General features: G+C 43.4%; 1 protein-coding gene across 1 annotated transcript in view; it reads left to right on the top strand.

Moving 5' to 3' along the window:
• Nucleotides 1–323: 323 nt before the first annotated feature.
• Nucleotides 324–13905, top strand: part of LOC143785774 (uncharacterized) — a 33802-nt gene continuing 20220 nt past the window's right edge. The window contains exon 1 of the mRNA XM_077274896.1: nucleotides 324–464. Within this exon, the coding sequence (XP_077131011.1) occupies nucleotides 354–464 (111 nt within the window). The 5' untranslated portion in view covers nucleotides 324–353. The remainder of the gene's footprint in view (nucleotides 465–13905) is intronic.

The following is a 13905-nucleotide window of genomic DNA, read 5'->3' on the forward strand; positions in this document are numbered from 1 at the left end:
TGCGAATTTACTGCAGAGAGCAGCAATATGCAGTATGTGAACATAGCCTAAGTATGTTTGTTGGGACATCTCACATCATTATTTGTTTCCATGGTTCACTCACATTTCAGCAATAAACTTAAAATGTTCATTTTTGGCACTTATTGTATGTTTTGCACATACGCTGATTCTTTGTTATCTCATGCTCTTTGTACCCGATGTACGGTACTTTTTGTTATTTACCATATTCTATTTTTACACAGAAAGAAAAATATTGTGAAATGGTCAACATTATCAACTGCAATAAATGTTACATCTCATTTGACAGATTTTTTCACCAAAATTAGCAGCAACAAAATCAAGCACAGATTATCATGGCAGTCAACTTGTACAAGAACATGGCATTTTCATTGATTTATCAAAAGTATATGATCCCAGTCTCAAATGAAATTGTCAATATGGTTTTATCCTACTTGAAAGAAAAAGTGAGTATAATAAGAAGTTAAGATGTTGAATTAAGCATTTCAATCCTCTTTATACATTTCAGACCATTCATCAAACATCTGTTTTACTAAATACTTGTATTCTACTGTACATAGAATAACAATACGGGAGCATCTTTTCTTTGAACTCTGCTTTATACCATTGCCAATTTTACTTCTTCTGGAAATATATGACTGTATTAACTAGTGGATTCTTCCATTCTCCTTTTCAGTAGCCTGTGCTGTATTACAAGAGTTATACAGAAATAGGCTTCATTGAGATTTCATCAGTTTTTCACTGACTGATAGGAGAAGGATGAGAAATTTTTTTTCTCACCAGTGAAAAAAACTGATGAAACTGGGACCAAAGTCTGATAAAACTCAGATGACAAACGCTGAAGAAACTTGATCCATTTTTCTCTTGCGTCAAAAAAATTGACAACTGAATGAGACCTTAGAAAAATAATGCTTTTTTCTAGGAACAGTGCCACACATACCCACGAGTTGGCACTGTGTGGCAATGTTCTATTAAAGCAAATGGGGGTGAGGGTGATAGGTAGCTCACTGTTTGTGGATGAAAATAGCCATGTCTTTCTAACCCTGTACAATCCCTTTGAAGATGTTATTCCTTTTCATTAAACTGAACCTGTCACCATGAAAATGCAGTGCAATCTGCAGCCATCATGATATAGAGCAGGGGGACAGCACATGTTGCTTTATAGTTTTGTGAGAAAAGATTCAGCATAACCTGTGCTTTAATTATTTAAACCTCAGCTCTTTCTGGGATTTTCGGTCCAATGGGCAGTCCTATCAGTGATTGACAGACATCTCTGTATGCACTTTTGTACACATAAAGTTGTCAGTCACTTGTAAAACCGCCCTCTGGACCAAAAATCCCAGAAAGAGCAGAGGTTTAAATATATAACGCACATGTTATAATGAATAGTTTCCCACAAAATTATATAGCAATCTGCTCAGCTCCTCCTGCTTCATATCATGCTGCTTTAAGATTAGATTGCATTTTCCTGGTGACAGGTTCCATTTAATACTAATTCCCGACTCCAGGCTATTGTAAAGAAAACACTTTCCCACGGTCAACTAGTGAGTCTCACTTCCCAAATACCAGAGTTTACTGCATCCACTGGAGTTCATGTACAGACAACCACTTGGAAGACATTGAAATTTTACAATTATTTTTTATGATGAGCTGATCCCAGTAATTGTTAATCAAACTAGCCTCTAATTCCAGAAATTTATTTAGGTGAATCCCAATTCTATGTTTGCAAGTGCCTTATGAATGCCCACATACCCTGCTGAAATGAAACAATATTGGGAGTTGCTGAATAATGACCTTACTAAAAAAAAAAAAAATACGTTTCCACTGGTCCACTGAAAATGTCCATTCTTTTATAATGCAATAAAATGCATAATGTAAATTTTGAGGCCATCCAAAAATATATCCACTACAATGATAGCTTCCAAATTTGATAGGCATTTTATAATTAGAAAAGCCTAAGATCGCTGTGAGTGACAGCTCATCCACCCTATAGGGAGAAGAGAATTCGGGGCTGACAGTATTGTGAATGACAGCCCAGCTGCTCAATCTGGCTGGGCTTGTGGGGTTTCCTCCAGGTGTCACCTGTTCAGAGTGATTAACTGGCTATTTAGCTGTCTGGCAGTGGTCAGACCTTTTCCAGTTGTAGCCTTATTCAGTGGTGTGTTTGCTCTGTGCTCTGTATTCTGATCTTCTGCTCTTTGTTACTGGACCTTGGATTTGTCTTTTGACTACTTGTTTGTATTACCCCTTTTGCCTTTCACACACTCTGACCTTAGTTATGTGACCCTCGCTTGGAGTATATGGTACTTATAGTCCTTCAAGCAGCAAGCACAGGTGCAGCTAAAAGAATCTACAAGAAGCTTTTAACTTAATTACATGCACGAATCACAAGATCCCTTTTTTTCCTCACAAGATTAAACCCACCCACAATCATGGACAATTCCTCAAATAAATACAACTATTACACAGTTATCACAGCTATGATATTTTGTTTAACTATGTACTTGTCTGCAGCCCCCTACTTAAATGCAGCCCTCTCTTTGCTCAGCAGCCCTCGCTTGGAGTATACACACGTGGTCAAAATTGTTGGTACCCCTTGTTTAATGACAGAAATACCCACAATGGTCACAGAAATAAGTTGAATCTGACAAAAGTAATAATAAATAAAAAATCTATGAAAATGAACAAATGAAAGTCAGACATTGCTTTTCAACCATGCTTCCACATAATTTAAAAAAAATAAATAAAACTCATGAAATAGGCCTGAACAGAAATGATGGTTCCTGTAACTTAATCTTTTGTTGCACAACCTTTTGAGGCAATCACTGCAATCAAAAAACTCCTGCAACTGTCAATGAGACTTTTGCACCTCTCAACGGCATGTTTCAGCTCTTTCCAAAGATGCTCAATAGGATTTAGGTCAGGGCTCATAGAAGGCCACTTCAGAATATTCCAATGTTTTCCTTAGCCATTCTTGGGTGTTTTTAGCTGTGTGTTTTGGGTCATTATCCTGTTGCAAGACCCATGACTTGCAACTGAGACCAAGCTTTCGAACACTGAGCATCACATTTCTCTCTAGAATCCCTTGATAGTCTTGAGATTTCATTGTACCCTGCACAGATTCTAGACACCCTGTGCCAGATGCATCAAAGCAGCCCCAGAACATAACAGAACCTCCTCCATATGTCACAGTAGGGACAGTGTTCTTTTCTTGATATGCTTCCTTTTTCCATCTGTGAACATAGAGCTTATGTGCCTTGCCAAAAAGTTCCATTTTTGTCTCATCTGTCCATAGAACATTCTCCCAGAAACGTTGTGGCTTGTCAACATGTAGTTTGGCAAATTCCAGTCAGGCTTTTTTATGATTTTTTTTCAACAATGGTGTCCTCCTTGGTCATCTTGTATGAAGTCCACTTTGGCTTATACAATGACGGATGTTGCAATCTGACACTGATGTTCCTTGACCTTGAAGTTCACCTTTAATCTGTTTAGCAGTTTTTCTGGGCTCTTTTGTTACCATTCGTATTATCCGTCTCTTTGATTTGTCATCAATTTTCCTCCTGCGGCCACGTCCAGAGAGGTTGGCTACAATCCTATGGATCTTAAATTTCTGAATAATATGTGCAAATGTAGTCACAGGAACATCAAGCTGCTTGGAGATGGTCTTATAACTTTTACCTTTAACATGTTTGTCTATAATTTTCTTTCTAATCTCCTGAGACAACTCTTTCCTTCACTTTCTCTGGTCCAAGTTGAGTGTGATACACACCATGTCACCAAACAGCACAGTGAGTATCTGTAGCCCGATATACAGGCCCATTCACTGATTCCAAGATTGTAATACCCGGTGATGCTAGTTATTGGACACACCTTGATTTAACAAGTCCCTTTTGTCACATTATTTTCAGGGGTACCATCATTTCTGTCCAGACCTATTTCATGAGTTTTATTTTTTTTAAATTATGTGGAAGCATGGTTGAAAAGCAGTGTCTGACTTTCATTTGTTCATTTTCATAGATCTTTTATTTATTATTACTTTTGTCAGATTCAAGTTATTTCAGTAACCATTGTGGATTCTTCTGTCATTAAAGAGGGGTACAAACAATTTTGACCAAGTGTGTATGGTGCTTATAGCACTTCAAGCAGCAAGCAGATGTGTTCTAAAATATAACACCTGCCCCTCCAAGCACGGACTCAATACCAGTTTTCAGCTCACAGTTTTCAAAATGCGATCACTTTTGGGGGTCTTCTGTCATCACAGCCCCAAGGTGGTTTGCACGTTAATAACCAGGCCAATTTTTACAATTCTGACCAATGTCACTTTATGAGGTAATAATGCTGAAACGCTTCAACGGATCCCACTGATTCTGAGAATGTTTTTCATGACATACTACTTAAAGATAGTGTTAAAATCTCTATGAAATAACTAGCGTTTATTCGTGAAAAAAAATGGAAATTTGGCAAAAAATGTGGAAAATTTTGCAATTTTCAAACTTTGAATTCTTATGCTCTTAAATCAGAGAGACGTGTCACACGAAATAGTTAATAAAAAACGTTTCCCACATGTCTACTTTACATCAGCACAATATTTTAAACAAATTTTTTCTTGTTAGGAAGGTACAACGGTTAAAAGTTGACCAGTAGTGTTGAGCGATACCGTCCGATACTTGAAAGTATCGGTATCGGAAAGTATCGTCCGATACCGGCAAAGTATCGGATCTGATCCAGTACCGATACCCGATACCAATACAAGTCAATGGGACTCAAGTATCGGAAGGTATCCCTGATGGTTCCCAGGGTCTGAAGGAGAGGAAACTCTCCTTCAGGCCCTGGGATCCATATTAATGTGTAAAATAAAGAATTAAAATAAAAAATATTGATATACTCACCTCTCCGACGCAGCCTGGACCTTACCGCTGTGAACCGGCAGCCTTCTTTGCTTAAAATGAGCGCGTTCAGCACCTTCCATGACGTCACGGCTTCTGATTGGTCGCGTGCCGCTCATGTGACCGCCACGTGACCAATCAGAAGCCGTGACGTCATCCCTCAGGTCCTAAATTCCTAGAAGGGAATTTAGGACCTGAGGGATGACGTCGCGGCTTGTGATTGGTCGCGTGGCGGTCACATGAGCGGCACGCGACCAATCAGAAGCCGTGACGTCATGGAAGGTGCTGAACGCGCTCATTTTAAACAAAGAAGGCTGCCGGTTACCAGCGGTGATGTCCAGGGGCCTCCAGACAGGTGAGTATATCAATATTTTTTATTTTAATTCTTTATTTTACACATTCATATGGATCCCAGCGCCTGAAGGAGAGTTTCCTCTCATTCAGAACCTGGGAACCATACACTGGAAACTTCCGATTCCGATTCCCGATACCACAAAAGTATCGGATCTCGGTATCGGAATTCCGATACCGCAAGTATCGGCCGATACCCGATACTTGCGGTATCGGAATACTCAACACTATTGACCAGCTATTTCTCCTTTTTCCAGCAAAGATTTACAAAGCCATTTTTTAGAGACCATCTCACATTTGAAGTGACTTTGAGGGTCTAAATGATAGAAAATATGAAAAAGTGACACCATTCTAAAAACTTTACCCATCATGATGTTCAAAACCACATTCAAGAAGTTTATTCGCCCTTCAGGTGCTTCACAGGAATTTTTGCAATGTGAAAAAAATGAAAATTTTACTTTTTTTTCACAAAAAATTTACGTCAGACCCAATTATTTTATTTTCGCAATGGTAACTGGAAAAATGGACCCCAAAATTAGTTATGCAATTTCTCTAGGGATGCAGTGATCATATTGACACCACGGGTGTGTCACAGAATTTTATACCATTGGGCAGTGAAGAAAAAATAACTACATTTTTAAAACTAAAATTTTGTTTTAGCCCCAGATTTTACATTTTCACACAAGAAGTGGGTAAAAAATGGCATCATAATTTGACCCACAATTTCTAATGAAAGTGGCCATATACCATATGTGACTGTACAGTATTGCCTAGCCATATGGAGAGACTCGGGAGGGACAGTGTGCTATTTGCCTCCTGGAGCGCACAGTTTCCTAGAATAGTTTGTGGACTCCATATACAAAGCCCCCAATTGCTAGAAGAGCAGAATCCTTCCACAAGTGAGCCCATTTTGAAAATTATACCCCTTTGGGAATTTATCTACAGGTGTAGTGATGATTTTTACTATCATGGGTGTTTTCTAGAAACAAGCAGCAATGAATGTTGCTTAGTGAAAATTGCAAACTGCTATTGTAATGACCAGTACGTTGTAGTTACCAGTGTATTGTAGTGACAAATGCATTGAAGTCACCAGTGTGTTGAAGTCACCAGTACGTTATGCCCAGCTCATGCTTCTGGAGACACACACCTGTAAGTTAGGCGGGCTCTCATCATTTAAAAAATGCCAAACATGTGCACGCTATATGTGTTTTAGGTACACTGCGGGGCTCAGAAGGCAGGTTGGCATATGGATTTGGGAGGGCAGAATTTGCTGATTTTTTTTGAGGGGTGTACAGCATCCATTTTGCTTTTCCTGAGCCACTGTATACCAGTAACATGGAAGCCCCCTATATTTCCATTAACAGACGACAAACCTGTGTGGGGACTTGCTTTTTTGTGGATTGATTTGACGTGTTTATTGAGAACATTTTACATAACTTTTGGGATCACATTTATCTGGCGTTCTATGCTGTTATTTTGATTCTCCATAGATTAAGATTAGTACAACATTGGGGAGCGGGGGCAACCTTGTCGAGTACAATTCCTTATAGTAAAGGGAGCCAAAAGGGAGCTAATAATTTTTAGCTGGGCTGAAGGGGAATGGTAGAGGGATAAGATTTTTGAGGTAAATAAAGGACCCAAACTGATGTGGCTCAAGGTTTGAAATAGAGAAGGCCATGAGGTACTATCAAAAGCCTTTTCAGCATCAAGCTATAGGATCATTAGAGGGATTTTTGAGCATGTGCATGATTAATAATATCTATTGTTTTCAATGTGTCATCTCGTGCTTCCACTCCTGGTGCAAAACCCACCTGGTCTGGGTGTATTAACCCTTTAACAATCGCCGATATGCCTTTTAATGGTGGCAGTAAGGTGACATCCTCAGCTCTGCCTTTTAACGGCGCTGAGAAATAAAGTTATAGCGCCCCCCAGCTTCAGAAAATCTCTGGGATCTCAGCTTCCGGGGGTAGCCAAGACCCAGAAGAACATGAGTGGGGTCAGTTTTTACTGACCCCGGTGTTGCAATCACCATTATTGAGGGAATAACAGCGATTACAAAAAAAAGTCAGATTTCCCATTTATTTTTCTCTCCTTTGACATGATCTAGCACATCAGAGGAGAGAGAAATGGGGTCCCCTGAGCCCCCTGGTACCTGCGATGTCCCCCAGCCCTCGGCATTTTCTTCCAGGCAAAAAATGGAGGGCGCATGCGCAATGCGCTCGCTGAGATCTGCCGGCAACAATAGATTTCTCCTATTGGCTCACTTTGATCACTGTGATAGACCCTATCACAGATATCAAAATAAAAAAAATAGCAAATCAAACCCCCTTTATCACCCCCTTAGTTAGGTAAAAATAATACAATTAAAAAATATATTTTTTTTTCAACTTTTCCATTAGGGCTAGGGTTATGGTTGGGGTTATAGTTCGGGTTACACAGCTCTGGCAAAAATTAAGAGACCACCACATCAAAACTCTGTCATGGGAAGCCCAATCTCCAGACCTGAAAACCTCTGGAATGTAATCAAGAGGATGATGGATAGTTACAACAAGCCATCAAACAAAGAAGAACTGCTTTAATTTTTGCACCAGAAGCAGTGTGAAAGACTGGTTGAAAGCATGCCAAGACGCATGAAAGCTGTGATTAAAAATCATGGTTATTCCGCAAAATATTGATTTCTGAACTCTTTCTGAGTTAAAACATTAGTATTGTAGTTTCTAAATGATTATGAACTTGTTTTCTATGCATAATTTGAGGCCTGAAAGTACTGGATATTTGTTTTTAATTTTGACCATTTTGCCTTTTCAGAAAAAAATACAAAATGTATTGCTTGGAAATTCGGAGACATGTTGTCAGAAGTTTATAGAATAAATGAACCATTTACATTTTACTCAAAAATATACCTATAAAGACAAAAATCAGACAAACTGAACATTTTGCAGTGGTCTCTTAATTTTTACCAGAGCTGTAGCTAGGGTTAGGGTTGGAGCTAGTGTTAGGATTATGGTTGGGGTAATAGTTGGGGTTATAACTAGGGTTGCGGTTGGGCTAGGGTTATGGTTGGAGTTATAGTTGGGGTTATAGCTAGGGTTAGGGTTGGGCTAGGGATAGGGTTGGGGCTAGGGTTGGGGATAAGGCTAGGGATAGGGTTATGTTTGGTCTAGGGTTAGGGTTGGGGCTAGGGTTAGAGCTAGGGTTAGGGTTGCGCTAGGGTTAAGGTTGTGTTGCAGGTATAATTGTGTTGGGGTTAGGGTTGTGATTAGGGTTTAGTTAGGTGTTATGTTGAGCTGGTGGTTAGGAGCACTAGAAATGACCAAATGAGCAAACTAGTAATACAGGACGATCTCTGGGAAGTGGGAGCTCTGCTGACCGCAACCCCTAATCCTATCACAACAACTAGAAATAGCCGTGGAGCGTTCCTGACTCTACCTAGACACCTCTTCACAGCCTAAGAGCTAACTACCCCTAAAGATAGAAAATACAGCCTACCTTGCCTCAGAGAAATTCCCCAAAGAAATAGGCAGCCCCCACATATATTGACTGTGAGTTAAGATGGAAGTCACAAACACAGGAATGAAATAGGTTTCAGCATAGGAGGCCAGACTTAACTAAACAGACTGAGGATAGAAAAGGTATCTTTGCGGTCAGCATAAAAAACTAACAAAAAAACACGCAGAGTGTGCAAAAGAAACCACCGCACCGACTCACGGCGCGGTGGTGCCACTCTGCATCCCAGAGCTTCCAGCTAACAGGACAAAATCATGATAGCAAGCTGGACAAAAAAAACAGTGGTAACAAATAAGCTAGCAGGGACTTAGCTTTTGCTGAAGTAGACAGGTCATCTGAAAGATCCAAGAGAACTGAACCAGTACTAGGACATTGCCAGCTGGCATCAAGTAACGATCTGAGTGGAGTTAAATAGAGCAGCCAGCCAAGGCCTAAATGAGATCAGCTGGGGAAGGAACCTCAGAACCAGCAGCTCCACTCACAGCCACCAGAGGGAGTCCATGAACAGAACTCGCCGAAGTAGCATTCATAACCACATGAGGGAGCTCGAGAACAGAATTCACAACAGTTAGGGTTGGGATTAGGATTAGTGACGTGTGGGTTTAGGGTTGGGGTTAGGGCTGTGTTAGGGTTGGAGTTAGAATTGGGTGCTTTCCACTGTTTAGGTACATCCGGGGGTCTCCAAACGTGACATGGTGCCCGCCATTGATTCCAGACAATTTTGCGCTCAAAAAGTCAAACAGTGCTCCCTCCCTTCTGTGCCCTACCATGTGCCAAAACAGTGGCTTTCCCCAACATACGAGGTATAGGTGTATTCAAGAGAAATTGCAAGTTTTGTACTCCATATTTTCCTGATACCCTTGTGAAAAAAAAGTTTGGTTCTAAAGTAAATTTTTTGTGTAAAAAGTAAAATGTTCATTTTTTCATGCCACATTGCTTTAGTTCTTGTGAAGCACCTGAAGGGTTAATAACTTCTTGAATGTGGTTTTGCGCACATTGAGGGGTGCAGATTTAAAATGGTGTAACTTTTGGGTATTTTCTGTCATATTGACCCCTCAAACTCGCTTTAAATGTGAGTTGGGCCATAAGAAAAATGGTTTTGTAAATTTTGTTGGAAAAATGAGAAGTCGCTGGTAAACTTTTAACCCTTATAATGTCCTAACAAATAAAAGTATGTTTCCAAAATTGTACTGATGTAAAGTAGGTGTTAGGGTTTGCGGAACGCACCAAATATATTTATTGAGGTGATTGGTGTGTTCGCAACCCGGGATCCACCGTGCAGGAATATCCTGCTGCTAAGTGGATGGCGGCGCTATATGGCGGTAATAACCAGCTCTGGTAGCTTCACAGAGTGGCTGAGAAGACAAAGCTCTGTGTCCTGTTAACTGTCACAGAGACACAGGCTAACTACCCAGACGCGAGCAGCCAGTGGTCATTCATGCATACTACACTCCTCGCCGGAGGTGCCAGCATTCTAAGGGCTTGTTTCAGCCGGGTCCATGAATACTCTCACACACAAACTCCTCGCCGGAGGTGCCAGCATTCTAGGGGCTTATTTCAGCCGGGTCCCTGAACACATTCACACAAATGACCACAATGGCGCAAAGCATGTAACGTATGAAGATACTAGCGCATGGCCGTGCGGCCATGCGGGCCTTAAATAGCTGCAGTACCTACAGGACCTTAAAAAAGAGGACCAATGAGAGATCGCCATACCTGAGCATGTGACCCTAGATCTCCACTGAGAGATCTTGCCCTGGGCATGCTCAGTGTGTGCAGAGCAGGACTTAGTCCAAGCACCTATAGGACCTTCCTGAAAGGACCAATGGACTTGGCTGCAGAAGCTGAACATGTGACCCCTAATCTCCAGTGAGAGATCTTGCCCTGGGCATGCTCAGTATGTGCAAAGCAGGACTTAGTCCCAGAAAAGCCTGTTCGCCGTAGATCAGTGCAGGGTACAATAGTAGAGCCTGGAGAGGCAGCAATAACCCTTTGCACTGAATCAGACTCAGTGAGACGCTGGGACCGACGTCTCCGCTGAGCAGGCTCCACTGCGGCTGATGGAGAATGGGAGACCGCAGCAGAGACGGATCGAGATTCCCCCTGTGCAGCAGAGGAAACTCGACTCCTAACATTACCCCCCCTCCTAGGGCCCCCCCCTCCTTGAGCCTTGCTACGCTCAAAAGCTGCAATGAGCAGCGGAGCCCGAATGTGCTCCACAGGCTCCCAGGTTCTATCCTCAGGACCGTGACCCTTCAAATCCACCAGATAAAATTTCTTGCCACGTACCACCTTGCACCCCACGATAGCATTCACCTCAAACTCATCCGTAGATGAACCCGATGTCCCGGCAGATGACTCAGAAAACCGGGACAAAAGAATGGGCTTTAAGAGGGAAACGTGAAAGGTATCGGTGATACCAAGGCGTGGAGGAATAGCCAAACGGTAGACCACAGGGTTCACCTGTTCCAGAACCTTGACCGGACCAATGTAGCGAGGCGCAAACTTAGTGGACTCAACTCGCAGCCTGATGTTACGGGCGGAGAGCCACACTAAGTCGCCAGGAGCAAAGGTCGGAGCGGGGCGTTGGTGTGTATCAGCCGAGACCCTCATTCTCTCCTTGGAGGCCCGGATGGCATCCTGTGTGCGGTCCCAGATGTCACGTGCCCCCACCGCCCAGTCTGCCACCCTAGAATTGGTGGATGACACGGGCATGGGCACAGGGACACGCAGATGCTGGCCGTAATTAAGGAGAAAAGGAGTCTGACCAGTGGAATTGGCTACGGCATTATTCAAGGCAAATTCCGCCCAAGGTAGCAAAGATGCCCAGTCATCCTGCCTAGCAGAGACAAAATGTCACAAGTATGTCACCAGAGTCTGATTGGTTCTCTCTACCAACCCATTTGTCTCGGGATGATATGCAGAGGAGAGATTCAGCTCTATGCTGAGTAAACGGCAGAGCTCTCTCCAAAACCGAGACGCAAAGTGGGGACCCCGGTCGCTGACAACTTTATCAGGCATACCATGTAAGCGGAAAATATGCTTAATGAACAACGCCGCCAAGGCCCTTGCAGAAGGTAACCGTGGTAGTGGCACCAAATGCACCATTTTCGAGAAATGATCGGTGATGACCCAAATGATGGTACAGCCACGAGACTTGGGCAAACCCACCACAAAGTCCATCCCGACCATCTCCCAAGGCCTGTCTGCCACCGGCATGGGGTAAAGTAACCCGGCAGGCCGTTGCCGTGAAGACCGATTCTGGGCGCAGGAGACACACGCCCGAATATAGTCCCCGACGTCACGGGCCATATGCAGCCACCAGTACGTCCTCGCCAAAAGCTCAGATGTCCTCTTGGTTCCAAAATGTCCACCCACTCTGGACGAGTGTGCCCAAGAGAGAACCTCCGGTCGCAAATTTGCTGGTACAAAAGTTTTGCCCGGGGGCACGGACTCAAGCGAAACCGGGGCCACAGTTCTCAGGCTCTCAGAGGGGACAATAAGCCGAGGCTCCTCATCCTCCTCCTCAGATGACACTACGGAGCGAGAGAGAGCATCGGCACGAGCGTTCTTCTCTCCAGAGAGAAAATGGAGAGTAAAATGGAACCGGGAGAAGAATAGGGACCATCTGGCCTGGCGAGAATTCAGCCGCTGGGCCGTCTGTATATACACCAAGTTTTTGTGGTCGGTGAATACTTGAAAGGGAAAGCGAGCTCCCTCCAAGAGGTGTCTCCACTCAGAAAAAGCCAATTTCATTGCTAGCAACTCCCTGTCCCCAATGGAATAATTCCTCTCCGCTGGTGTGAAGGTCTTGGAGAAGAAGAAGCAAGGATGCTTCCGACCTTGAGCATCCTTTTGGAAAAGGACTGCTCCAGCACCAACGGATGAGGCATCCACCTCCATAATAAATGGCTTATCTACATCGGGACGATGTAGAATGGGAGCGCTAGCAAAGTGTGACTTAATCGAAAGGAATGCCTTGGAGACATCCTCCGACCACAACTTGGGATTTGCTCCCTTCTTGGTGAGGGCAACCAAGGGAGCTACCAAAGTTGAAAAGTGTGGAATGAACTGGCGATAGTAATTGATGAACCCCATAAAGCGCTGCACCGCTTTAAGTGAATGGGGTTCCTGCCAGTCCATCACAGCCTGTAGCTTGGCAGGATCCATAGCCAAACCCTGGGCAGAGATGATATAACCAAGGAATGGCAAGGACTCCTGCTCAAACACACACTTGTCCAATTTAGCGTAGAGGGAGTTTGCCCGTAAGAGGTCGAAGACTTTGCGAACATCTCTCCGGTGGGAGTCAATATCTGGAGAGTAGATGAGAATATTATCCAGATAGACTACGACCGAGGTGGTGAGCATCTCCCGGAAGATGTCGTTCACGAAGTCTTGGAAAACGGCTGGGGCATTACAGAGCCCAAAGGGCATCACCAGATATTCATAGTGCCCATCCCTGGTGTTAAAAGCCGTCTTCCACTCGTCCCCCTCACGGATGCGGATCAGGTTATAAGCACCCCACAGATCTAATTTAGTAAAAACCTTTGCTCCCCGTAGCCTATCAAAGAGCTCAGATATCAGGGGTAGTGGGTACTTGTTTTTAACGGTGATGGCGTTAAGACCCCTGTAGTCAATGCATGGATGCAATTCTCCACTCTTCTTCTGTACGAAGAAGAACCCAGCCCCAGCAGGTGACACTGACTTCCTAATAAAACCTCTTGCCAGATTTTCTTGGATATACTGAGACATTGCCTCCGTCTCCCGGAGAGATAACGGATAGACTCGACCCCGGGGAGGCTCAGCTCCAGGCAAGACATCGATAGGACAGTCATAGGGGCGGTGAGGCGGAAGGGTCTCCGCAGCCCTTTTGGAGAATATGTCCACATAAGGCCAATAGTGCTTGGGGAGAGAGGAAATATCCGCGGGTACCTCAGTTGTAGCAACCTGAACGCACTCCCTCTGACATCTACCCTCACAGGATTTACTCCATCCCAAAATTTTCCCTGAGGACCACTCTATATGAGGAGAATGAAAACGAAGCCAGGGTATCCCCAACAGGACCTCATCAATTCCCTCAGGAAGGACCAAAAGAGAAATAATCTCCTGATGTGATGGAGATAACGAGAGAGTGAAAGGGATG

Source organism: Ranitomeya variabilis, chromosome 7, assembly GCF_051348905.1.
Source record: "Ranitomeya variabilis isolate aRanVar5 chromosome 7, aRanVar5.hap1, whole genome shotgun sequence".
Lineage (NCBI taxonomy): Eukaryota > Metazoa > Chordata > Amphibia > Anura > Dendrobatidae > Ranitomeya > Ranitomeya variabilis.